The sequence below is a fragment of the Astyanax mexicanus genome, chromosome 20 (genome assembly GCF_023375975.1).
Source record: "Astyanax mexicanus isolate ESR-SI-001 chromosome 20, AstMex3_surface, whole genome shotgun sequence".
Taxonomy (NCBI): Eukaryota; Metazoa; Chordata; class Actinopteri; order Characiformes; family Acestrorhamphidae; genus Astyanax; species Astyanax mexicanus.
Genome location: NC_064427.1, coordinates 34,887,707 through 34,915,059, shown reverse-complemented (window position 1 = coordinate 34,915,059; position 27,353 = coordinate 34,887,707). Strand labels below are relative to the sequence as shown.

At 35.4% G+C, this 27,353-nt stretch overlaps 1 protein-coding gene across 2 annotated transcripts; it reads right to left on the bottom strand.

Moving 5' to 3' along the window:
- Positions 1-4: 4 nt before the first annotated feature.
- On the bottom strand, positions 5-21,847 carry LOC103035352 (uncharacterized). 2 transcript variants are annotated; one of them, XM_007232530.4, is made up of 5 exons: positions 21,692-21,847; positions 14,065-14,373; positions 12,360-12,638; positions 8,774-8,878; positions 5-451 (listed from the first exon to the last, which is right to left on the bottom strand). In XM_007232530.4, the coding sequence occupies exons 1-5, from the start codon at positions 21,759-21,761 to the stop codon at positions 279-281; spliced, it is 936 nt and encodes a 311-aa protein (XP_007232592.3). In that variant the 5' UTR covers positions 21,762-21,847; the 3' UTR covers positions 5-278. The 2 variants fall into 2 exon arrangements, with proteins under 2 accessions (XP_007232592.3, XP_049325015.1); XM_049469058.1 differs by having other exon boundaries at positions 5-447.
- Between the last annotated feature and the right edge of the window lie 5,506 nt (positions 21,848-27,353).

Genomic DNA, 27,353 nt, shown 5'->3' with positions numbered 1-27,353 from the left:
AAAGTCATTTGTCATTTATTTTCAAGTAACAAAATAATACACAGATATACGATTAATGATATAATTACTTTAAAACAAACCTGTATCTTGCAGAGGCACAGCATGCACAGAGGAACTCTGATAGTGTCTTTGCATTCGTTGCGTGAGAAAATAATATAAAGTGTCTAGTCAAAAACACACACACACACACACACACACACACACACACACACACACACACACACGTACACACGTACACACACACAAACAGTGGTACTCAAGTGTCCCAACAGTTCTCATTAATTCTCATAGATGCACTCTTCTCTCTGAGTCTGACATTCACCCTGTGGGTTGGGTCTACGATTCATTGTAGAACCGGGTGCAGTGTTGGGTCTGGGCGTGAAGAAATTTAAGTTCTCATAGACTTTATTGCTGAAGACTATGGAGCCTGTGGGATCTTCTTTCTTCCTACCTGTCCAGAAAAGAGACAGAAAGAGAGAGAGGAATTGTTACAGTATACATATTTTACAATGCCGTATTTTTTGCACTATAACAAGCACTTAAATCAACAGTGTGCCTATTAATCCAGTGTGTCTTATGTATGGATTTTACCAGTCAGGTTGAAAGGAGCAGTAAATCTACTCCACTGAAGTACAGAGTTATACAGGAGTTTCAGTTTAGTTCTCCAGCACCGGGGCTAGAGTATCATTAGCATTAGCATCCACTCACCACTATTTTACTGTTCAGAGGTGAGTATTATCTAATCTCAGCTAGCACTGCTGGAGTAGCATTAGCATTACCCGCTAACCGTGCTCGCTATTTTTTCTCTCAGATGGGAGTATTATCGGGCTGTAGCCTGCTGCTAACCCCAGCTAGCACTGCTGGAGCAGCAATATCATTAACTGCTAACCGTGCTCGCTATTTTCCCATTTAGAGGGGGTATTATTGGCCTGTAGCCTGCTCCTAACCCCGACTATCACGGCTAGAGCAGCATTAGCATTACCCGCTAACCGTGCTCGCTATTTCCACGTTTAGAGGGGAGTATTATTGGCCTGTAGCTGCTGCTAACCCCGGCTAGCAGTGATGAAGCAGCAACAGCATTAACTGCTAACATTAAAATGTTAAATCATTCTTTTGTGGGCGAAATTATAAAACAAAATATAATACAAATTTATATTCTTAACCAAAATTACAAAAAGTGGAACGAAAACATACTGGGCCCTATTTTAGCAACGTGTAGGCAAGCCATGAACTGCTTAATGCACAGCTTGTGGGCCATGTCAGGGCATGTGTTTTTGCTATCGTAATGACAGGAAAAGTACTACTTTACTAAAAGTACTACTACTACTACTACACCTACTTATGTACTCATTTTCTAATATATCACGAGTGAGTTTTGGGCGAAACATGCGGGGGTTTGCACGTTTCACATTTCAAGTGCTTGTGGCACACCTGCGTTGCCAAGATAGCAATGAACATAGAATGGCTTAGTTCACACTTGAATTTAAATCCTGAAATTCAAGGCGTATAAAGTGACCAAGTGTAAATGGAACACTACAAACTACAAACACCAGCATTTTTTATTTGAATTGCTCTTAAGTAGAACCTGTAAAGGGGTTAATAAGTGATTGGACAAATTCATCCAGTTGGCCATTAAAACAAATTCCATAGATTCTCCTAATAATTCTGGTGGACCACTGGCGGTTCTAGGGTCGGGGCCACAGGGCCATTGGCCTCAACTGAAATTTGATTGGCCCCCTGAAGTTCCCCTGGTTCTTTGCAACAGAGTGATGAAATTCCTAAATTTCCTTCGGGATAAATAAAGTATCTATCTATCTATCTATCTATCTATCTATCTATCTATCTATCTATCTATCTATCTATCTATCTATCTGATCAGATTATTGGTGGATGCAGTTCCGTGCCCAAACACTAGTAGCGCTAATGAGCCAAATAGGAATGTCCAGCGTGATTAAAGACGTTTTAAACTGACAGTATTTGGGAAAAAGTTAATATTAAAAAAATAAAATTAAATGCTGGATTTTCTTACATGCTATGTGTGTGTTTAAGACTATTTTATCTATGTTGAGTAAAAATGTATAAAAAATAGGAAGCAGATCTGCAATATCACTTATTATATTAATATACATATATACATATATACATATCATTACCTCTTACCCTTTAGCTGTCTTGTTTTCCTCTTTTCTTTGTCCTTCCTGTTCCTCACCTGCTTTTCTGACTGTTTCTGTGATTTTCTCAAACTGTTTTGCTTTCTTTTCCTGTTTTGCTGTTGTCTTGTCTCTGCCTTAACCCCACCCGGTCATCAGTGTTCTCATCTGTGTGTCACGCCCTCGCTATGTTTTCCTGTGTTTTCCCCGTTTCCTAGTGTGTTTCTCCAGTAGTTTTCCGTCACGTGTGTGTAATTTGTAGCTCCGCCCCTCGTTACCTGTCTCCCCAGGTGTTCATTGTTTCATGTTAGTAACTTAGAGAGGGCGTGACACTGTGGTCATTTGTTGCCCCATCCCCTTGTTAACTTTCCCAGGTTCTCCCAGTCTCCCATGATGTATATATACCCCATGTGTTCCTTTGTTCTCTTCTTGCTTGTTTGAACTTTGTTTTTAGTTTGATCCAGAGTTGTGTTGTGTTTGTTTCTGCTAAGTTTATGGTTAGTTTTGTTTTGTCTGTTTGTTTATTTAACTTCTTATTTCCTATTTCTTTGTTGTTGTTTAGTAGTCATTGTAGTATTGTTTTGTAGTTTTTGTGTTTGTTCCATTGTCTTAGTTTTTGTGCTTTGCTTGTTTTCATTATGGCAAATAATAAAACTTGCATCCTGCCTTTGGATTATTATACATATAGAAGCAAAACGTTTAATCCATAGCAAACGAGAGAATCCTGAAGCAAAGACGTTAACAGCAGAAGAAAATAATAATGTTCAAATAACTAAAAAATAATTATAACATAACCAAGAATATTTAAAAATACATATTTTATATTTTTCCTATTCTTTTCTTGTGATTATTAAAAGTCTAATCACAGATACAATTTTTGAGTGTAAAAACATGAACATGGTGTGACTGGTGAAATAATACTTGCCCCCTTTATTAATATATTGTGTCCCCTTGATGGCCCTATACTGGAAAATCCTGGATCCAGCACTGTGGTGGACCACCTATCACACCACTGTATTTGACAGCAGCTAACCTCCAGTATTATTATAAACAGAGTGCCAGCATGTTATAGCACGTATATGTAGCATCTGGTTTGTATCTGTGTGATTCACTACCTGTCTATTTTAAACAGCACACACCTAATCCTTATCTTTCTGGCCTGATTAGACCTGATTACACACGTAAAACAAATATTAGAAATCTTCCTGTAAATCATCACAGGCCTGTTTCTCACTAATGTTGACTAACATTTTCCAGTAACAGAACACCCTTAACATTTTTTTTTTGCCTGAAATCCTCATTCCCACACTCCCCCACACACGCACACTCACAGTACTGTGATAAGTCTATGTTAGGGAGACCTGTGTGCTGAGTAGTGTGGATAAAGGTGGGTGTAACTAAATATAAACGTGGAAACACTGCCCACTGCTGCTCTCTGGTGGGGAAGTCTATATATGTAAGTATGTGCATTTATTTTGCACTCTGGTCTAGATGGTGAACTAGATTTATTTAAAAATCGTACAAACTAGTATTAATACAGATATCACAGACAATACAGACAAAAATTATTTTAGGGAGGTACCGACGGACCAACAAAAAAAATATATGTATATATAGTCACATTAACTCACCTCAACAACCCTTTTGCAAACATTTAAATGCAAGCTTAAATGCAAATGCTATATAAAAGCAAGAGTCCTCAAAAGCATCTAAAGTACTAAAAATAACTTTTTAACATTAGACTAATTTAGATGGAGAAGGGAGACTTCTTGGAACTTCTTGGAGCTCCCATGAATGCCCACAAACAAGTCTTACTGAAGACCAGATTGGCATACTGAAAAATCTTTATTAAATCAGTGTTGAAAAAAAAAATGTAAAAAAATAAAATTAAAATTAAAAAAATAATAATTGCTTTAATTTTTCAATAGTAATAATGCTTGATGTATCCACCTTATTCTGCCACACCCACTTTTTAAGACTTTGTTTCTTCCACATTACAGTATTAGAATATCTATTTAGTTCATATTAAAAGTGTATTGTATATAAGTGAATGCAGTCTACTGCTGTGAACACTTATATTTAACTTATATACAGCTATGTAACCTACATCATACCTAGCCACATTTTACACGCAACTAGGGTTGCAGCGGTAACCGGTTTCACGGTATACCATGGTATTAAAATGCACGGTTATCATATCGTGTGTGTTTGCTTATTACCGGTAAAAGGCAAGCCAGCGGAGAAACTCACCCGCGCATGCGCAACTCTGCTCCGCTTCAGCTCCTCAGCACACAGCGGTGAGAACAGCAGAAAGTGCATCAGACTAAACAAATCTCCGTCCGCCTAAAAAAAGGCTAAACTAAAATCAGCAGTGTGGGACTATTTCAGATACCCGCCGAACGCACCCGAGGATGGTTATCCGATTTGTAATCAATGTGGCCGTAAAGTCACAGCTAAAGGTGGACATACGTCAAACCTGTTCTCCCATCTCCGAGAACACCACCCCGCTGTGCAGCGCAAAGTATGTGTTTAGTTTATAATTTTAATCTGAACCTAAATAAAACCTCTTTGTAGTCGTGCACAACCCATGTGGTAAGCGCCCGCAAAAGCGCTGAGTTATCCGAAATTTGGGCACGTGGGTACAGGCGTGAAGTGCGTGCTACGATGGATTCACGTGTCCGTGTAAAGGTCCTGGCCGGACTGGATGTGAAAGACGCCATTCATTTACATGCGTTCATTTTTAAATTCTGACGTGCCTGTTTTTCATATGTTAAAACCAGACTCGCTGTGAAAGCCTTAAAATAGAAATCTCTATTGTGAGGATCATGTCAGAAATAAATCCCCTCTTTCTGCAGCATCTGCTTATATACCAACTTGGCAGTAAAATGGACGTTTACAACAGTTGTTGATCAGACACTGACCCAGGCTCAGTTTATCAGATATTAAATAATTTAAACTTAAATAATTGTACTGAATATTTTAAATACAGGATCTTTACTTTTTAGAGCACATGTAATGTGTGACACGTGTGTGTGTGTGTATGTGTGTGTGTGTGTGTATATATATATATTTTTTTTTTATATACACCCTTAATGCCCTTAAGAGTAGTGGGAAAACCTGGTTTCCTTTACCTAATGGTGTACAGCTTATTTTTTTTAAGGAGACATTATCTATATTATTGTTCCAGGTTTCTACAATACATAGTTAATTGAACAAAAAACCTTTGTTGTAATTTCTTTAAGGGTCAGTTTAATAATATATGTAACAAACTGTGATACCGTGATAACCGTGATATCGCGGTATTTTCTGAGACGATTATCATACCGTGAAAATCTCATACCGTTGCAACCCTACACGCAACACATAAAAAGATAGGCGTGATATAACCTATGTCCTCTGTTTCCAGAGAAGAGGAGCTGCGTCTGTGGTTGAAGGAGCTGAATTTATTACATCTACCTAAACGTCCATACGTTTTCTCTTAACCCTTGTGTGGTGTTCATATTTTGTTACTCGTTTACTTTGTTACTTGTATTTAATTCAGCAAAATTAAGCAATTTTACATTAAAATGCTTTACACACGCTTGCTTCACCTAAATTGCAAGCAATAGAAACAGCTTACATGGTTAATATTTGCCCTTTACCTTTCTTATGTTACATTTCTTTTAAAAAGTGCTACTCTTTTTTTATTAGCTTTTTAATAAAATGTAAAAGAAAATGAATTAAACTCAAGATATGAGTAGAAAATTTGTTTAGTTTCAAATTTACAAATGAAGCAATGTTTATTATCCCTTGGCCAAACATACTGTATGTAATATAAATGTAATATAAATATATTTTTTATTTAGTCTTGGTCTCTAGTATGAATGAATGCCATGTGAGCTGTTTTTTTGTAGAAAAAAGTGCTCTGGTGTTTCTATTTAGCCCTGCTTTAGATCACTGAAGTAGTGGTCTCTGAAGAAAGACAGGATTTTGGCTCCTGCTCATGAATATTCATACATGCAAACATATCGCCTCTGATTGTTGCTGCACACGGGCAATGCGGTTTAAGTTTGCTGTTATTCATAATGTCTTCACAGCCCTTTCAATGTGTTTATTTCAAAAACTTGAGAATGATCTAAATATATGATTCATTATACATCCCTGGTCCTAGGTAACATAAGAGTTGCGTTCACTTGGATTTGGTTCAGCAGCAATCTATTGACATTCATCATAAAAATCATAAGAACTTATTACCAACTTAACAAACTTTTATGTACTAATTGTAACAACCCAGCACATTTACTAGATGTGTGTAGATGATGTGTTGGTGTGAAAGATAACAAATCTAGGAGAGAGATCAAAAAATAGTCTGAGGAAAGATGTCAGAAAGAGGTGTCACAGAGAGGGTGTAGGATAGTCATAGTTTCCTCTTTGAAATTCTCTTGAACTTTCTGGTAAAGTTTTTTTTTAGTCTGTGTTATATGAGTATTGCATCAGAAATAACACGGATGGTTATTTCTAAACTTTTGGATTCCCCTGCAAACTGTTGTTTTAGGCTGCAGAGCTGAGGAGCAGTGGTTTTACCATGTTAAACGTACAGGCACTTTTTAGATTAAACCAGGTTTATGTGTTTAAAGTATGTAAGGAATTAAACAAAATGCATGAGTATGTTTACATGCATTTTATAATCTAATTATACCCACATTTAACATAAAATAAGAGTTCACCCAGCACTGTTTCTACTGAATTGCAAAAGAATCCATTCCACGTGATTGATAGGAGAATACACATACAACTGAAAGTCCACTGCAGGTTTTCTGTTTGCCTACAACAACTTAACCCTTGTGTGGTGTGTTTGTGTGGCATTTTTCATCAAATGATACAAAAAGAATATTTTTTCTAACTCAAACTCATTGGCATTGGCTCATTTTTTGTGAGAAACATATTTGCGATAAACACACACTGTACACCCCCCCACACACACACACATTTATATTACATACAGTATGTTTGGCCAAGGGCTAATAAACATTGCTTCATTTGTAAATTTGAAACTAAACAAATTTTCTACTCATATCTTGAGTTTAATTCATTTTCTTTTACATTTTATTAAAAGGCTAATAAAAAAAGAGTAGCACTTTTTGAAAGAAATATAACATAAGAAAGGTAAAGGGCAAATATTAACCATGTAAGCTGTTTATATTGCTTGCAATTTAGGTGAAGCGAGCATGTGTAAAGCATTTTAATGTAAAATTGCTTAATTTTGCTGAATTAAATACAAGTAACAAAGTAAACGAGTAACAAAAATATGAACACCACACAAGGGTCAATGCATGCAAGTGAAGTGAATGATCAGTGCAGTCAGTGCGTAGACAGTAAAGGTGCAGGCTGCTGGAAACTGGAGGAGGTAATGTCAGCCCTATTGCCATCTCACAATGTCCAGCTCTTGTTAAAACTTTATTTTTCGTTATATTAATTAACCCTAGGCAATGTTAAATATATGTTAAACCATATAATAAAATATTTGAAGTAAGCTTTGCCTTATATACTTTGATCAACTGTAGGGTATTCTCATTATTTGCCCTTTACCTTTCTTATGTTACATTTCTTTCAAAAAGTGCTACTCTTTTTTTATTAGTTTTTAAATAAAATGTAAAAGAAAATTAATTAAACTCAAGATATGAGTAGAAAATTTGTTTAGTTTCAAATCTACAAATGAAGCAATGTTTATTAGCCCTTGGCTAAACATACTGTATGTAATATAAATGTGTAGGGGGGTGGGGGGGGGGGGGTGTACAGCGTGTGTTTAAAAATGTGTTTTGATATATGTTTTTCACAAAAAATTAGCCAATGCCAATGAGTTTGAGTTAGAAAAAATATTTTTTTAGTATCATTTGATGAAAAATGAAAATCCACCACACACCACACCGAACACCACACAAGGGTTAAAAACAGGCTGGTGAATATATGGACTAGTTGGATCGGTTTATAAAATAGTAATTAAATTAATCACTTTTGTAGATAAAAAAATGGGTGTTTAACAACCAGTTAAAAATACACCAGTATGCAGGAAATTACATAATGTATTTGGAGTTTTCATTAGAACTAGTGATAAGAGGAAATCACTGCTGAGGACAACGACACATATAGTTATTGTTATTGAAAAAAAAAAACGTATACATAAGACTATAAAAACAAAAACATGGTCTCGTGACATTTAATACATGTTAACTGCAATCTAATTAATTAAAAACAAATTCTGCAAAATACCTTAATAATACACATTGTGATGCACCACCTCATAATATTCCAAAATGATCTCATAAAATCAGACAGGATGACATCAACCCCCCCACCCAGCACTGGAGGTGGTATTAATGCAGCAGTGATGATATGGGTACTCACATTTAAAGAAGGCAATGCCAAGGAGGATGAGGAGCAGCAGTCCTACACAGAGAGAGCACCATCTATTTTTTTTTCTCTTTCCCCAAAGGACACCCTCTTAAATGTTTCAAGCTGTACAGCTGTTCGTTCAGAGAAAATCAAGAGCTACGTAACTAGCCTACCAGCATACGGTATGACATCAACCCCCCACCCAGCACTGGAGGTGGTATTAATGCAGCAGTGATGATATGGGTACTCACATTTAAAGAAGGCAATGCCAAGGAGGATGAGGAGCAGCAGTCCTACACATGCACCAACAACCGAGCCAATCAGCAGCCAGGGAATCTCAGGATTTGGACTGCACTCTGAAACACACACAGAGCAACAGACTCACCATACAACACTATTACGACACATGAAACAATTGCAAACAATTTAATTTTTAAATGGTTTATTTATTATCCCCAACAATGTTCCAAACTCTTGACTAACCCTTGTAAAAAAAATCATATATTTTAATATAATAATGGTCCACTTGGTAAATATCTAAAAAAATATTATATTCATTATATATATAGTATTTTCATTTTTTCTTTCCTCTTATTTATTTATTTTTTTTATTTAAGCCTAAACTGTATTCTGCATTTCGGTATAATAAAAAGGAAAAATACTTTGTTTGACTGTGCTAGTTTGGTACTTGTGATATACTTAAAATATAATTACTTAGTAAGTACTTTTTTTTTCATTGTAAATCTATACCTTTATGAAATGTGTTAATCTGACTTCCCCTAAAGACTCTTTTTTCCTTTTCTGGAAAAATAGACAATTTCTTTGTGAAAGTGAAGATACACAGCATTGCAAGTTGTAAAATAAAAGTATGTAAAATAGAAGTGACTACTAGCATAGTGATTTACTTAAAATATACAGTATACTACATATATATGTAGCAACACTAGTAAGGAATAGGGGTGTCATCAGGTTTTCCTTCTAATTCAGCAGGTCTGTAAACTCAGCAGACCTGTAATGCTAAAATAAGCTAAGTTAAGTAAACAGGGAAACTGTAATTCTTAAAAATAAATAAATAAATAAATAAAAATATAAAGTCAAACAGGTGCTGGATGTTAATCTACACATATTTCTCTGCTGGAAACTATTCAGGAGAGAAATATTTTGGTGAGTAAAGCGCTTCCATTTATTTTCAGTAGGTTTAGATTCCCAGATTTCCACTAAAGCTAGCTGCAGTTAGCGGCTAATGACGCCTGACAGCGCTACACTGAGGAAGCCGGAGTGTTCCAGTAAGCCAGAGCGATATTAGCTAACGATTCGTCCCAAGTAGTTTGTTTTAACATGGTAAAAGCGCAGACTACAGTCTGATATACTCGCCTCTGAATGGTAAAAGAACTAGTGTGATTAGCGTCTAATGCTAATACTGCTACAGTCTCCAATCTCTGTGCTGAAGAATTAAACCTTCATAACACTACTTCAGCAGAGTGACTTTACTGCTCTTTACCAACTGACTGGTAAAATTGATACATAAGGCGCACTGGATTATAAGGCGCACTGCAGATTTTTGGGAAATTTTTAGGATTTTAAGTGCACCTTATAGTACAGTAGACCCTTTGTAAAAAGGCATTTAAACTTAATCAAGAGCTACTTAACAAGCTAGCCTACCAGCATACGGTATGATTTTTTTCTGGTTGACCCTGGATTTATTAGCAGTATAATAAAGTTTTCACATTATTTACAGCATACCACATTTATAAAGCAGACAAATGAAACCTGCCTTGTTTAAACACATTGCCCTTATTCACTTCATCACAGACCATCTTTTCTGAAGTGATTTACACACTAATAAAGATTAAAGTAGCGTAACTAATCCTGAGCAGCAGTATTTAGTTGAGCGTCTGCTGCCTGTAAACTGTCACACCCTCGATTCCCGGTGAGGGGCTGATGGTTTCTCACTATTTCCTCTTGGAAATTCCCCCAAAAGATTCTCTGAATAATTGCTTTGATCATAAGGATGAGAAAAGTGCAAGACTATTTTAACCTCACCAACACAAGCAGAGTTAAAACCACTACAAGTCCACAGCAGAAAGACAGCTTAAAGACAGCTCTTGAGTTATTGTATTTTAACCAATGGAATATTGGTATTTTTGGATTTATTTTGTTTGATTTGTAATAAAAAATAGTGTTTTCTTTCTTGCTAATGACTACAGTTTTTGAACTGTACACCTCTAGTGTAAACCTCAGTGTAATTTCAAATTTTATATTTAAATGTTTTTACAATGAATTAACTTATATTCTTTAACGTTGTAGTACAGTGTATGTTGTGTACGTCTTCCCTAAATGTAATCAACAGTAGGATAGATGGTCACAAGCCATTAAACATAAGGTCACCAAAAGCAGAATGGAAGACTGGTGGAGGAGAATATGCCAAGATGCATGAAAGCTGTGAAAAACAAGGGTTATTTCACCAAATATTGATTTCTGAACAATGCTTAACCCTTGTGTGTTGTTCATATTTTTGTTACTCGTTTACTTTGTTACTTGTTTTTAATTCAGGAAAATTAAGCAATTCTACATTAAAATGCTTTACACATGCTTGCTTCACCTAAATTGCAAGCAATATAAACAGCTTACATGGTTAATATTTGCCCTTTACCTTTCTTATGTTACATTTCTTTCAAAAAGTGCTACTCTTTTTTTTTATTAGTTTTTTAATAAAATGTAAAAAAAAAAATGAATTCAACTCAAGATATGAGTAGTTTCAAATTTACAAATGAAGCAATGTTTATTAGCCCTTGGCCAAACATACTGTATGTAATATAAATGTGTGTGTGGGGGGGGGGGGAGGGGGGGTGTACAGTGTGTGTTTATCGAAAATGTGTTTTGATATATGTTTCTCACAAAAAAATGAGCCAATGCCAATGAGTTTGAGTTAGAAAAAATATATTTTTTGTATCATTTGATGAAAAATGAAAACGGGTCCCACAGACCCGAACACCACACAAGGGTTAAAAAATAGTAAAATCAGAAAAACTGATCATTGTCAAATTAATTAAGGGTTATCTATTTTTTTCTCTGCTTAAACACTGTGAAAATATCGAGGGCTGCAAAGGTTATCAATGTCATGTTAATTTATTTGTTTGTTAAGTTGATGTACTTTTTATGCCAGACCTAAAAATCAACGGTGATTTTCCTTGAAATGTATCTATTTATAAACTTGATAAACCTTTATAAAAAGGTTTATACGCTCAAAATCTCACCAGCTGCATAATCAAGACAGCAAAACTAGATGAATACTCTCTAGAGAGTACATGTTATGTTTTTCTGTGCATACAATGACACACAGTGTCACTGATGCAAAGCACCACTTTTTTAAAACCTGTGCTCAGTGAATTCTTCACTGTGACATGTCAGGCATTAGCATACCCCGGCAACCTGTGCTATTATCAGCAGCATCACTAACACTGCTACTTCCTTTGCTGCAGTTATGAGTCTGTGTCCTGCTTTGAAGGTAACAGCCTCTAACTTTATTGAGGACCAGCTGCATGTTCTAATTCTTAAAGCTGTTGTGGTTTGTGCTTCTCACAGATTTGGTCATGCTTATGTGGAAAATGCTGCAGTGGTGATCTACTATCAGAGCAGTTGGGTAAACAAGCATCTGTGAAAAAAAGCCAAGGTAAAACCAACGGAAACTTGTGTGACCAAGCAGGAACTCGGCGGTATGAAGAAATGTCTGTTGTCTCTGAACAATAGGGTCGCTGTGCTTCAGGGGGCGTAAATTAAAAGCTTGTTTTAAACAGTTCAGGTTAGAGTATGTCTAAATTCACCATAATGGCTCACCTTTTGTGCTGCATGTGAGTGTGATGTTCTGGCTGTAGAGTGTGTGGGTGCTGGAGTAGTCGGCGTGGCAGGTGATCGTGTCTCCGTTTGCCCAGTTTGGTTTACACAGATGCAGCGAGCTGTTCATGCTGGTTGGGACGTTCTGGTGATGAAGGAGCTCAGATCCTCTGGTCCAGGTGAAGTTTATCTGCTCTGGACTCAAACCCTCCAGAGAACAGAGCAGATCCACACAGCTGAGATCACTGCTGTTCATCTGCTCCACAGTAAGATCTGCTGAAACTGAGAGGAGATAGAGTTCAGTACACAATACCAGATCTTAGTTCAAGAAAAGTAATATATGGTTTGTCCCTAAATCTTATTAAAAAATTACCTCTACAGTTGAAAAATGTACACCCTCAGATATTTCTTTTTTTTTTTTTTTTTTTTTAATCATACTTGCTTACTTACATTTTTCATATGGACCAAACACCTTTCATTATCAAACAAAGATAGTCTGCAAAAATATTAAAAGCAGTGTATAAATGATAATTTAATTTATTAAGGGAAAATTAATATTTAATTCAACATTGCCCTTTGTGAAAAAGTGTTTTTTCCTTTAATAAAGGAAATCGTTATTTAAAAACTGCTTTTTATATTTACTCGTTATATTTATCTGATATTAAAGTTAGTTTAATAAGCTGATAATTTTTCACGACACTGTATTATCACTTATAATCTCTAACATTATGCTGCATTCCATTTACCTCGAATGTTGGAGCTGGGAATTACAAATCATTTTTACAGTCAGCTAAAGACTGAACTCAGGGTTGTCAAGGCTCTTCTACTTTCTCCTTACTTTCACATCCGACATATGGGGACATTCTGTTTTCCCACTTAGAACAAGCATATTGTGACATCAGAGTTTATATTGCAGCATCAGAATCACATGCGCCTTATCAGCTGCAGTTGATTAGAACATCATTATAAAGGATTTTGGAAGAGCCTGTTTAACATTTTATGACTCTCCTTTTCTTTCTCCAGGTGTATCCTATTGTTTATATATAGAGAATAACAATAGAACTACAGAGAACTACACATGTGACAACCTTAAAAAATTATTTACAAGGCATCGTGCAAGGCATGTCACAAGGCTCTCTGCTATCTTACACCCAGTCAACAGTATATTGTGAATATATCTATGCCGGTGGGTGTGGTGGTCTTGAAATGAGGTGTGTTAACACTCAAACAATCCTTATGCACATACTCTCCTGTGTTTTACTAATACACTACTTTAATAATATTGCTGTTGCTGTAAAAAATCTGCTCATGCACTTTTCTCTGCTGAGAAGCGCAGCGCTGTTAAAATACCAATCTGTGAAAATCAGAGCACTTCTGGCTCTTAAAGGGAATTGTAAGTGACAAGCTGCTTGGTTTCTTGCATGTTATGCCCAGAACACACCCAATATTAAATAGAAGTAATTATTTAATAAATACCTCTTGTGTGTTTCAAGCAGCGCAAGGCTTACTTTTTTCATCGTTATGATTGCAAAGACACACTGACTCACCCTATATCAAGGTGCACAGTGCACGGCTGATGGCATACCTATAGATTGCTAAAATAGGGACCCAAACCTTTAAAAACACAATAATGTTGTCTGACTGGAAGTAAAAACAGCAATAAATATTATTGGCACGAAAAGGAAAAAAAGAGTGTATTCACCATTACCTTCAAGAATAATGACTGAAGATTTATCCTCTACTGGTGGTGGTAGCACTTTGGTTATAGAACAGTTATAAACACCAGCATCACTGCTTCTTACATCAGTTATAGTCAGTCCGAAAGGTTCTGGATTTACTTTAAACCGAGACTTGCAATTACTGCTACCAGTCTTGTTTTTTTCAATATAATAATTACAGGGAACTGTCTCTCCAGCCTTACTCCACTTAAAATTAACCTTATAACTGTATTCAAATGGTGAAGAACACGGCAGGACGACAGTCTCTCCTCTTGATGCTGTAACAACCTCCTGTGCACCTGTAAAAAAGTAAAAGAGTGGATTAGTTTACTTTGTACTGAAGTGAGAAAATTCATCCTGTCCAAAGTTTAAAAACCTCATAGTCATTTTTATGGCACATCCATCCTAACAGGTACTACAACCTAATAGCTGTGAAATCACATAATGACTCATTTAGCTTTGGTCTAGATCTAACTCTGTGATTTTTAATGGCATCGCTTGTAAATAAACTGTGTAAAATTATCAACCTGAAAAAATATTGCTTCTCCAATGGTTTTAGCTTAAATTGAATGTTTTAGAGAAACATGTATTTGGAATATAACCTTTAAAACACTAGACTACCTAGTTTTAAAATATTTGTTGACATTTAAACACAAACAAAGTCCAATGAATATGCAATTCTGCATTTTGGAAAAAAATACCTTTAAACGTAATCATCTCATTTTACATGTATATTTTGACCTTCAAATATACTCCAAAATATTCTAGAGTTAAATTTGTGTTTACATGTTTATCTTTTATTAATACATTACACAAAAAGGACACCTTGCCTTTGTGTCTTCCAACCCTCACTCACCATCAGTGTGTTTGCGTCCTTTGGGTATTTAATTAATACTTACACAGTAAGTTTAAGTAAGTAACATGTATGTCATATTTTTTATTAGTCACTCAATTAGAATAACCATTGCTTATTCAAGGAAGTTTTGATTGTATTTTTACTGTCAGCCTATTTTTTGTTACATCCAGCAAAGAGTTTCTGCATTTCAGCTCTCAGTCAGTAATGAGGTCAGTCACACTTTGCAGTACCAAAAAACTTGCTCTGGTGTGCAGGACTACACACAGATAGTGAGAGATGGTTGGGGAAAATATATGCAAATGATTGATTGATTAGGATTACATTATTTTATTTATTATGTCTCTGTTTAATTTGGGTAATATTTACTCAAAATATAGAGTACACTCTACCCAAAAAAAGAGTCTTGCTTGAAATTGCAACCAATCAGTAAAAGCAAATCAACAGCTGCAGAGTTGAATTTACACTCCTCAACACCTCTGAACACCTCAACAAGTCTGAAATACTACACTACCACAGAATACCCCTGAACTCAAGCTGTAGTACCTACAGCAGGGGTGTCCAAACTACGGCCCGCGGGAGGTATTTTACAAATAGAATAAAAGTTGACCCGCTGTTAAGCAGGTTTTTATAATGTAAGATTTGAATGCTAGGTGTCAGAAACGGGCGGAGTTAGAGAGGGTGCGCATTTCTAGCTCAGAAAAACGGGGCAAAAGTTGCCGTAATTAAGGAGTTTAATATTAAGAGACATCATGAAATTAAACATCAATTTGAAAAATCTTAGTTTACACAACACTGTCAAAGATAAAGATAGTAAGTCAAGTAAAATGGTGTGTAAATGAAATAATCAGGAAAATGTATTATTTAAAGTGGTATATTTCATTATTTGTTTTATTACAGAGTCTGTGGCCCGTGACTTCAAATATATTTCTCCTTCTGGCCCCCAACAAAAAAAGTTTGGACACCCCTGACCTAGAGAATGTAAACTTATAACACTTTCACACATTTTACAAATACAAAGGTAAGTAATAAACTTCCAAATAATAAACTAAAAAGTGAAATAAATAGAATGTAAAATTGTATAAAAAATGGCATTTTGATACAATTCATGCAAAAACAATTAAAATTTACGATATGTAAATGTTAGTGTTAAATTACCACTGAGGGCCTGATCTTACTATTTTCACGTCTTGTGCCTGCATTGTTTAAATAGCAAAGATGCTTAACAATATATCAATATATCTACGCTGATGGGCGTGGTGGTCTGGAAGTGAGGTGTAAACTTTTACATCAACAATAAACAGAATACAAAATAAAATAAATGATCATAAAACAAAAATAAAACATTGCTGTTGCCATAAATGACCTGTTCGTGCACCTTCACAGCGTGAACAAGCAGGTCAGTTTTTTTTGCTGAGAAGCACAGAAGCACTGTGCTATTAAAGTCAGAGCGCATCTGGCTCGTAAAGGGAATGAAAAATGCCATGTTGATTGTTTTTTTTTTCACTTTACACCCAAAAAACAATAAGCACACATTTTTGCTTGTTGTTTCGAGTCGAGCAGGGTGTACTTTTTCCACCGTTATGACAGCAAAGACACACTGACATGCCCTAAATCAAGCAGCATGGTGCACAGTTGATGGCTCGCCTAAAGATCACTAAAATAAGGCCCTGAGTGTTCATTCATTTATTATTATTTAGTACTGGCATATTTACTGAGTGCTCCACAATTTAGACAACACGTAATGTTTGGATTGCAATCATAATAACTAGAAAAAGACACCTTGTAAAAAGACACAGACCATCTTAAAAGCGTGTGGAAAGTATAGTTTCTTACACAATCAAAACACTGTTATAAACTGAGCTAACAGAAACTGTCCGGTACAGGAAGAGGTCTAACCAACTAGAACCCACTGCAGTACCAGATAACTCTCAAAACAATTCCTGAGGGCCAACAGCTTTCCACAAAAGCTTATAGCTCAGCATAACACTGGAGAACGTGTAGAATGATGATAGATAGACTGGGAGAGAGAATCCAAGATCTACAGTATTTATAACCATATAAGCAAACGGTTACTTTAGCAAACCTTTGTCAAGCAGGGTAATATGGAATTACATTTACAAAGGTCACATAAAACTTGTGCAAAACAGAAGCTTTATCTTAACCATGTTCAGAAGGAACGTCAACTTTTCAATGATCATAGCACAGTGGAAATGTGTATTGTATTCAGACAAATCAGTATTCCAGAACCTTTGGGACCTTTAAAACGAAAAGGACCATGCAGACTCTTTTCAGGACCATGAATGCATTGACATTTATATTAAATATGAATGGGATCTGTCTCTGACTATCTCCAAACAGGCTTGACACTACCCATTTGGGTGCCCTAAGCATAAATGCTTTGTGGTGCCCCCTGGAAATGCACAATAATTCAGTATATCAAACTCTGGGTCATACAAATCCAAATATGCCTTTTTTTCTAGGTTTGGCTTTCCATTACTCCAAAATGCTGCAGTAATATCGCTTGATACTTAAACCATTAATAGTTTAGAAGGGATTCTTTAAAGATTTATTGGTGTGATTTGATAAAAGTTTGTTTTGCTGGTTTTATAAGATACAAATTTTGGTTTATGCAGAACCAAGTTTGGCTTCCCATTACTCCAAAATGCTGCAGTAATATCGCTTGATACTTAAACCATTAATAGTTTAGAAAGTATTTTTTAATGATTCAGTGGTGTCATTTGATGAAAGTTTGATTTGCTGGTTTCATAGGACTCCAAAATCTTGTTTATGCAAAATCGAACAGACATTTTTGACAAGTGTGACTTTCCATTACTCCAAAATACTGCAGTAATATCACTTGATACTTATACCAATAATAGCACAGAAATGATTCTGTAAGGATTTATTGGTGTAATTTGATAAAAGTTTGATTTGCTGGTTTTATAGGATACAAATTATGGTTTATGCAGAACCAAATTGGCATTTTTCTTAGGTTTGGCTTCCCATTACTCAAAAATGCTGCAGTAATATCGCTTGATACTTATACCATTAATAATTTAGAAAGGATTTTTTAATGATTTAATGGTTTTAATTGATTTGCTGGTTTCATAGGACTCCAAAATCTGGTTTATGCAAAATCGAACAGACATTTTTCCTAGGTGTGACTTTCCATTACTGCAAAATGCTGCAGTAATATCACTTTATAGTTATACCATTAATATTATATTATATTAGATTGATTAGATTGATTTATCAATTGATTTAATGGTGTTTTGTTTAGTTCGATTTGCTTTTATTTGGTTTTATAGGACTCCAAAATCTGGTCCAAATACAGTAAATGCTACAGTAAAATTACTTGAAACATATTTCTTGAATACATTAGAAACAGATGGGGTGAAATGTGATATGGTGTGATGGCGTAAATTTAGATGTGTGATAAGATAACCCTCAAGTTTCATGTTTTATAGGACTCCAAACTCTGGTACAAGCAAATACATAATTTTCCTACATTTTCTATCCTATTAATTCAAATGATTACAGTATTACTTTATATTATTACCATAAAGGAAGCATTACTTAATGCATACACAATGAATACTATTAAAACGTATTCTTTGAGACTTCAGTGCAGTCATTTGATAAACATTGTTTTTTTTTTTTTATCGTCAAATTTCTGGTCTATATACAACCTAATACTTATATTTGTTTTAAATTTGCCAACTAATATAATTTGATACTTACATGATTAACACTTCAAATAGTGTTTTTCCAATCATTGTGATTTTAACTCAGAAATACATTAAAAAAAAAAACAACAAGGTTGTCTCATAAGATTCAGAACCATTTCCTAAAAAAAAAATCAGCATCCAGCATTGAAAGATTCCTTTTGGGAACCAAAAGTCCTTTAAAAGCAGGAATGTGCTGCCCAATCCTTTCCTGTAAATACAGGATAAACAATAAATGTAGCTCAGTAGTTCTGACCTCTGCATGTGCAGATCTAGAGAACTAAAACTCAATCTGCTGAGTTTGCTTTCCGTTTATTAACAGACATTTTATTCCTGTAAATGGTATTAACACATTCCTTACTATTACCATTATCATGCTTTTGGACATTTTTTATACAGTTTAAATAGTCCGGCAACACCGCTGACACAGGAAAAATAAAAATACACCAATTGTTCAAAAAAGTGATTTCCCTTAAAATAATATTTTAGGGAACCAAAAGTCTCCTTAAAACATAAAGTTAAAAATAAAGATCCTCAGTAGATCTGGGCTTCGGATATGCAGTTCTTTTATAGGAAATACATATCTTATATTCACTATATATTCGAGAGTATAAGAAGTATTAAAAGCGTTAAATAAAATAAATAAAATAATAATAATGTTCTTTGGGCAATATGATAAAATTAATATATCACAAAATATTACTTTTAAATACTTATAATTAAATATTTGAACATTGTCCAGTTAAACAAGACTAATTAAACACTTTGTTATTAATGGAATATGAAGTCAGTCATTTTCTAGTGAACTAGTAATATATATATATATATATCTATATATATATATATATATATATATATATCCTCAGTAGTTCTAGGCTTAGTTTACATACAAACAATTTCTGTTACTGTGGAGACAAGAAAAGAGGTTTTGAGTCAGTTATGTTTAAAAATTAAAAAATTAAAAATGTAAAATCACGTCCATTAAAAGATTATTTTGGAGAAGTAAAAGTTATTTTACAGCAAACTATGCTGCCCAACCCCTTTACATAAACACATTATTCACGTATAAATAATTTTAGAGAAGTTCAGTTCAGATACTAATATACTATACTGTTATACTATCCCAGAGTGTATTCTATAAGGTTTTAAAAAAAGAGAATAATACATACATTCATTACAGCAGAGGCAATCAGTGAGGTTTTCATGCTGTTATTGGCCTCTTTTAATGTTTTCTTTTTTTATTTTTAATGTTCAGATATCTTACATTCACAGAAATATTCTCCTAAAGTGTTAAATTATTTAGGAAGCACATCTTTCTAAAAATAAACTTCATTAAAAGATTATTTTAGGGAACTAAAAGTTATTTTACAGCAAGGCCATGCTGCGTGACTCGTTCACGTTAATGGGAAATGCCTTTTTTATGTTGAATGTAGTTGCCCATCCTACATACCTAATTTCTGAGTTTTTCCCTTTAAAAAATTCCACTTCTTCTCTATTTAAAAGCATTTTTTAGGGAAACAAAAGTCCTTTGAGGCATGACTGTGCTGCCCACACATTTACCTAAAAATAATCAGAAAATAAAGATTCCTCAGTAGTTCTAGACACTTTTTTAAAGAAAGAAATATTTGCATTTTTGAGTTAAACTACTTTGAAAATACTATTCCAGAGTTTAAGAGATATTAAATATATGTGTTAATGTGAAAAGTTTAAAAGAGGCCAATAGCAGCTTTAAATCTCTCTTCAGCTTTTTTATGTTAAATATAGTTTGTTTGTTTTTTTTACAGAATGACATGCATTAAAAAATATTTAGGGAAACAAAATAAGTTGTTTTAGGCACAGTTTTACAGAAGACTCTACATTTTTGATGATTTTTAGTTTAGTACAGATTTAAGGTAACCTATTTCTTTATACTGTTTCCAAATTTCTTGATGAATGGATCAATAAAAATGTCCCAAAATAAATTATATCTAGATTGACTTCTTTTGAAAGTTAAGAAGGTTTTATCTCTCTCCTGTAAAGCTGCTGTTTAAGAGTTTTTCGTTTTTCATTGGACAGCGATGATATTCACTGAGATAGTATCTCAGAGTGGAAGAGTTATTGCAAAGTTAATATATATGTTTATTACTTAAGAGACAAAAAGAAAGTGTGGAGCCCATTCTACATTAGTAATTACACACATTAAAAGAACTAAAAGGGAACTAAAATCAATTTTACAGCAGGAATGTGATGCCCAGTGTCTATATGTGAATACACTATTAATCTCCCATTTCTATGGAAAGAAATATTACTTTGTTGAGTTCAAATACTGTATATGTCCAGACTGGAAGTGATTTTTGCAAAAAAATCTGTACTTTATTACTTTAGATCTTTAGATACAAGAAGAGATTTTGAAGCTTCTACTGGCCTGTTTTCAAATATATTTTTCGAAGGCTGAATATAGTTTCTGAGTTTTGAAACCATTTCTTTAAAGCTAAACTCCATTGAAAGACTATTTTAGGGAACTAAAAGTCATATTAAAGCAGAAATGGACTGCTTATCCTTTCCACATAAACATACTCCTAAAATAAAGGTTCCTCAGTTGTTCTAGGCATGGTGTTCATGTTGTAGAACCTTTACAGTATTACAACTATTATAGACGTTTCTTTAAATTCACATACAGGCAGGGGTATAATCGGTCCCTTAGAAAAGAAAACAACCTTTTTTGACTCCTACATTTTATAGAGTGTAGTCACTGAAGTGGCAGCACACTTCCTCAAAGAGAATGAATAAACCCTATGATTTAGCGTCACTATATACACATCACTACATGTCTCACTGACAGAGAGTACGAAATATGAACAGAAAGCAAAAATAAGATAACTGGGAAGCTTAAAAGTAACTGATACTGACTGCCAAGATTTGAATATAGTTTAATAAGAGAAATTATATAAAATAATCTGTCAGAAACAGTATAGCAGTGTCTATTAACAGGCAGGTAACATCAGCACATAAAAGTGGAATAAACTAAAAAGCTGGTATCAGAATAAAGTTTCTTACCAGTGAGTGAAGCAGAAGATAGAAGAACAAATAATATAACATTGGGTGAGTACAGATGCACAGACAACATGTTGATCACAGCAGACTGCAAGCTTTCCACCGTGTGTCTGAGAGAGATCAGCGATACGTCAACTGCACTCCTTCCTACACACTCAGCTTCACACTACAATCTGCTGTACAAATGTGCCCACAAGTCAAACCCCCACAAGGCTGATGACGAAACCACTGAGCCGCTGTCGTTCCCTTCAGCAAAACAAGTAGCATGTCACTGTAACGCAAAACTCTCAGCTATAAGCAGATTAGTACCATATTTACAATGAAATCTATCAAACCAATCGAACTGATGAAAGATTTCCACAGTGTAAAAGTTTATACACAAACCGAACCATTTTAATAAAGTCACACCTACATATACATATAATAATAATGTGGGTGCATTACAAGTGTGGAAAGATTGGTATCATCTCTCAAGTCAACTGTATCGCTAAAGTATTTAAAGCAGCAGTTCTTATGATTGTATTTTTAAATTGAAGGCAGTAGTATTCATAGCAGTGTGAAAAGATTCACACTGCTATTCATGAGATGAGATGGCACTAGGGCTGGGTATGTAAATGTGATACCAAAAAGGCATCGATCAAAATGTCTCTGTACTACTAAGTACTAGGGCTAGGTATGCAAATTTGATAAAAAAATTAAAAAAACACTGCACAAAATGTCTTAGTACTACCGAGTACTAGGGCTGTGTATGTAAATTCGTTACCAAAAAGGCACCAACCAAAATGTCTTAGTACTATCGAGTACCAGAGCTGAGTATGTCAATTCGTTACCAAAAAAGGAACCAACCAGAATGTCTCGGTACTACCGAGTACTAGGGCTAGGTTTCAAAATTCAATGCCAATAAGGTACCAACCAAAATGTCTCAGTACTACTGAGTACTAGGGCTGGGTGTGTAAACTCGTTACCAAAAAGGCACCGAGCAAAATGACTTACCGGTACCTTTTTGGTATCAATTTTACATACACAGCCCTAGTACTCGATAGTACTGAGACATTTTGATTGGTGCCTTTTTTAAATCGAATTTACAAACCCAGCCCTAGTACTCAGTAGTACCGAGCTGCGTAGTGTCTCTACTAAATACTAGGGCTGGGTTTGTAAATTCAGTTTAAAAAAGGCACCAATCAAAATGTCTCAGTACTACCGAGTACTAGGGCTGGGTATGTAAAATCGATACCAAAAAGGTAATGATCAAAATGTCTTGGTACTACTGAGTACTAGGGCTGGGTGTGTAAATTTGATACCAAAAAGGTACCGACCAGAATGTCTTGGTACTACTGAGTACTAGGGCTGGGTTTGTAAGTTTGATATAAAAAAGGCAACAATCGAAATGTCTCAGTACTATCGAGTTCTAGGGCTGGGTTTGTAAATTCAATACTAAAAAGGCACTGATCAAAAGGTCTCAGTATTATCGAGTACTAGGGCTGGGTATGCAAAGGGAAGGGACAAGAAGAAAAGAGACACTGAGGAAAGGGAGATATTTCATTTTGCTATGACCACTTTGCTATGACCATTCGCCTGCTGTCTCGCGTCCGGACCGATCAAGAGCTGAGTCAGTGCCGAGCACTCAAAACTAGAAGAAAACAGCAAAACAACATTAATCGTCCCTTTAATCAGGCATTTAAATGGCTTTTTAAAAGGTAAATAAGAACGTTTTTTCTGGGATTTAAAGCGTTAATTCAGCTGTAACTGGAAATATCTGCGCAAAACTGTGCTGGACTGAGGTGCACAGCTTTCAACATTTACAAGCACATACCCAACCATGTGGATGGAGGCCATGCAGTCGTGTTTACTCCTGCCCCCCTCCTCGCACTCCCCCTCCACTCACACTTCTCAGACAGCAGCGGCCTGTCACTCACACAGATACAGAGACAGCAGCGGCCTGTCACTCACACAGATACAGAGACAGCAGCGGCCTGTCACTCACACAGATACAGAGACAGCAGCGGCCTGTCACTCACACAGATACAGAGACAGCAGCAGCACTGCTAATGGTGCTGATACAAGAGATACGCGAACATGGAGGTATCCGAATGACAAACCCATTCTTAAATCAAAGAAGTACAGAATTAGAACTGAACAGAGCTGGCAGGTTAAAAGAGAGTAGGAAAGAGTGCTTGTTATACAGACTCTGAAAGAAGACCGCACCACAATGCACATTTTAATGGTACTTGTCTTTACGTGGAGTAAACTCTGCATTTAGGGAGATCTGTTAATCCCTTAAACTTATTGGGCCCTATTTTAGCGATATATGTATATAAATATAGGTTTTGACTTTTGGCAGGGTGTAAAATAGCAATAAGCATTACAATGTGTCATGCTAAGGGTGTAAAGTAGGGCCCAGAGAATGCGACTTTAAACCATTTAAACCAGTAACTGTGCTGACATTAACAGAGTTGACATTTTCCACAATTTTACCATTTACTCCATGTTCTATCCTGAAACTAGATTTCACACGGCTGCTAAACCCTGCTAAAAATCCAGTTCAAGAACAGCAGGTCTTTCAGAAAAACATACCATGTGCTGGTAGGCTAGCTCGTTAACTAGCTCTTTTAACTAGAACTCAACTAGGTCTTTCAACTCAACTCAAACTAGGTCACTTCCTCCACAGGATGTTTATTCTCAAAAATATCAGGCATAAAATCTTTTTAACATTATCCCTTTTTATTCAGATGTGGGAAACATTTTCACAATAAAATTTAACGGGGTGGTTTGTAATGTGGTGGCATTTGACACCACATAAAGAAGTGTCTGAACATAACATGACCTAACCTGTATTCCAATCGATTTAAAATACAATTTAACTTATATTAAAGGGTAAACAGTTTAATAACAACAATTTTCCCTGTTTGTTTTGTTACAGGGTGGTTGAACTTGGCAGATACTGTACAACACAAAAAAGCAACACATATACAACAGTAACAGTATGTCAGAACTTGTCATTTTTATTCCTGGCTACTACAGTGACTCAGATGATGTAATTTCCACTTTATGATGTCATTTAAAAAATAACAAGGTTTTGTTAATAGACAAAAAAAGTTGCTGTGATAGGGGTAAGACAAACGGAGGGACACAAGCAAATCAAAACATTGGGTTGAGCCATGACTTCCTGGCTCTTTCTTTTGTATTTTTGAAGCCTGTTTGTAGAGTGTGATAATGTGTCCGGGAAAATAAATTCTTCTTTGGAAATGTGTCCCACTGCTTGTATGTGTGTTTGTTTGGTGTCTGTGTGATCATGGTGATATCAGGATTTTCCCATCTTTATAATCTGTCACTAGCTAGACTTAACTGACCATTGATCATCTTTGTGCTTTTTTAATTTCCGTCCAGTATTATTTTTGATTAGTTAAAATTCTCCCTGCAGGAAGAACTGGTTAATTTTTTTTTGTGTTATGAGCTTTTTAAAACCATTTCACATGTATTATTGCAGATTTGTTTAGACCTTCATTTACAGTCATATGAAAAGTTTGGGCACCCCTATTAATCTTAATCATTTTTAGTTCTAAATATTTGGGTGTTTGCAACAGCCATTTCAGTTTGATATATCTAATAACTGATAAACACAGTAATATTTCAGGATTGAAATGAGGTTTATTGTACTAACAGAAAATGTGCAATATGCATTAAACCAAAATTTGACCGGTGCAAAAGTATGTGCAGCTCTTGACTGTTCTCACCATTCTTCTTCTCTGCCTTTCTGATATTTTTCCTGGCCTGCCACTTCTGGGCTTAACAAGAACTGTCCCTGTGGTCTTCCATTTCCTTACTATGTTCCTCACAGTGGAAACTGACAGGTTAAATCTCTGAGACAACTTTTTGTATCCTTCCCCTGAACAACTATGTTAAACAATCTTTGTTTTTAGATCATTTGAGAGTTGTTTTGATGAGCCCATGATGCCACCGTTCAGAGGAGATTCAAATAGGAGAACAACTTGCAATTGACCACCTTAAATACCTTTTCTCATGATTGGATACACCTGGCTATGAAGTTCAAAGCTCAGTGAGGTTACCAAACCAATTTTGTGCTTCAGTAAGTCAGTAAAAAGTAGTTAGGAGTATTAAAATCAATAAAATGATAAGGGTGCCCATATCTTTGCACCGGTCAAATTTTGGTTGAATGCATATTGCACATTTTCTGTTAGTACAATAAACCTCATTTAAATCCTGAAATATTACTGTGTCCATCAGTTATTAGATATATCAAACTGAAATGGCTGTTGCAAACTCCCAAATATTTAGAACTAAAAATGATTAAGATTAATAGGGGTGCCCAAACTTTTTTCATATGACTGTAATGTTAATTCACTTATTATTTGTATCAAATATTTCCCATTATTTGCTAGATCGCAATTAAACAAAGGCTAAGGCAACCATCTTTACATGTATTCTTGTGAATACTGTACTTGGAATATGGCCTCCAACTTTACCTTATTCATGCTGTAAATATGAACACATATACACTCTAGTGAGCACAAACTCTTGCTTAAAGGTCCAATAATGGCAATTTGTCAAATCCAGGACTCAGTCATCAGTGACCCAGTGCTCCTAGTATCATCAAAATAGTATCATCATGAGTGATCCAGCGGACTAAGTCGATGCCACTATGATCAGGAGACTAGGCGTTGGTTTGAATCCCAGTCATTCAGCTTGATATCAGCTACCAGAGAGAATACAGTTGGCCATGTTCTGTCTGGGTGGGTAGATGGCTCTCTCTCCCCACATCTCCACATAGGTGATATCTGTTAGCACAGGCGTCTGTGAGCTGATGTATCGGAGCCGAGTCAATGTGCTTTTCTCCGAGTGTAGTGCTGGCTAATCGATAATGCTACATCATCAGCAGCAGTTAGAAAAAAGCGGTGGTGGCTGACTTCACATGTATCGGAGGAGGCATGTGCTAGTCATCACCCTCCTCATGTTGGAGGTATTGTTAGCAATAGGGGGAGTGCAGCTGAATAGGTGGGATAATCGACATAGCTAAATGAGAATGAGAAACAAAATAAAAAGGAACAAAATCATCATTATCGTTATGTCTGTTTCTGTGTACATGGTATGTCTGATAGTAATGCTAAAGAATGAAAGACCACCTCAAATATGTCCATGGACGACAGGCAGTGGAGGGTACATCATCCATCTACTTGTGCCTGGTTCACACTAGGGGTGGCACAAAATATAGATTTTGCGATATATCACTATGCTATCTTTTGCAGTTCATTATCACATCAAATATTGTTATATTTATCAAAATATAGGTGCCCTAATCTCACTAAGACTCATCCCTAAATTGACTCACTTCAGTTACTGCTTCATTGCTTCACATATGGTGCTAATCCAATGAATTAGGTAGTGAAATCTGCAGTGAAAATTTTTGTTTGTCAAATTATCTAAAACTGGCACCAATAAATCCATAATTCTTGGTATTTGCTTTTGTATTTTTTCAATAATACAGAAGTATTGACTTGTAGGTAGGTTGCTGTGCTATTCACAGTACACAACTGCTTGTGTTGTAATCATGAGTCTGTTGTTGTGACTTTCACATTACATGGCTGATTGGTGTCACAGGGAGGAGGGACATCTATGATTTCACCGTGGGAAATCAGAGACTCATCTG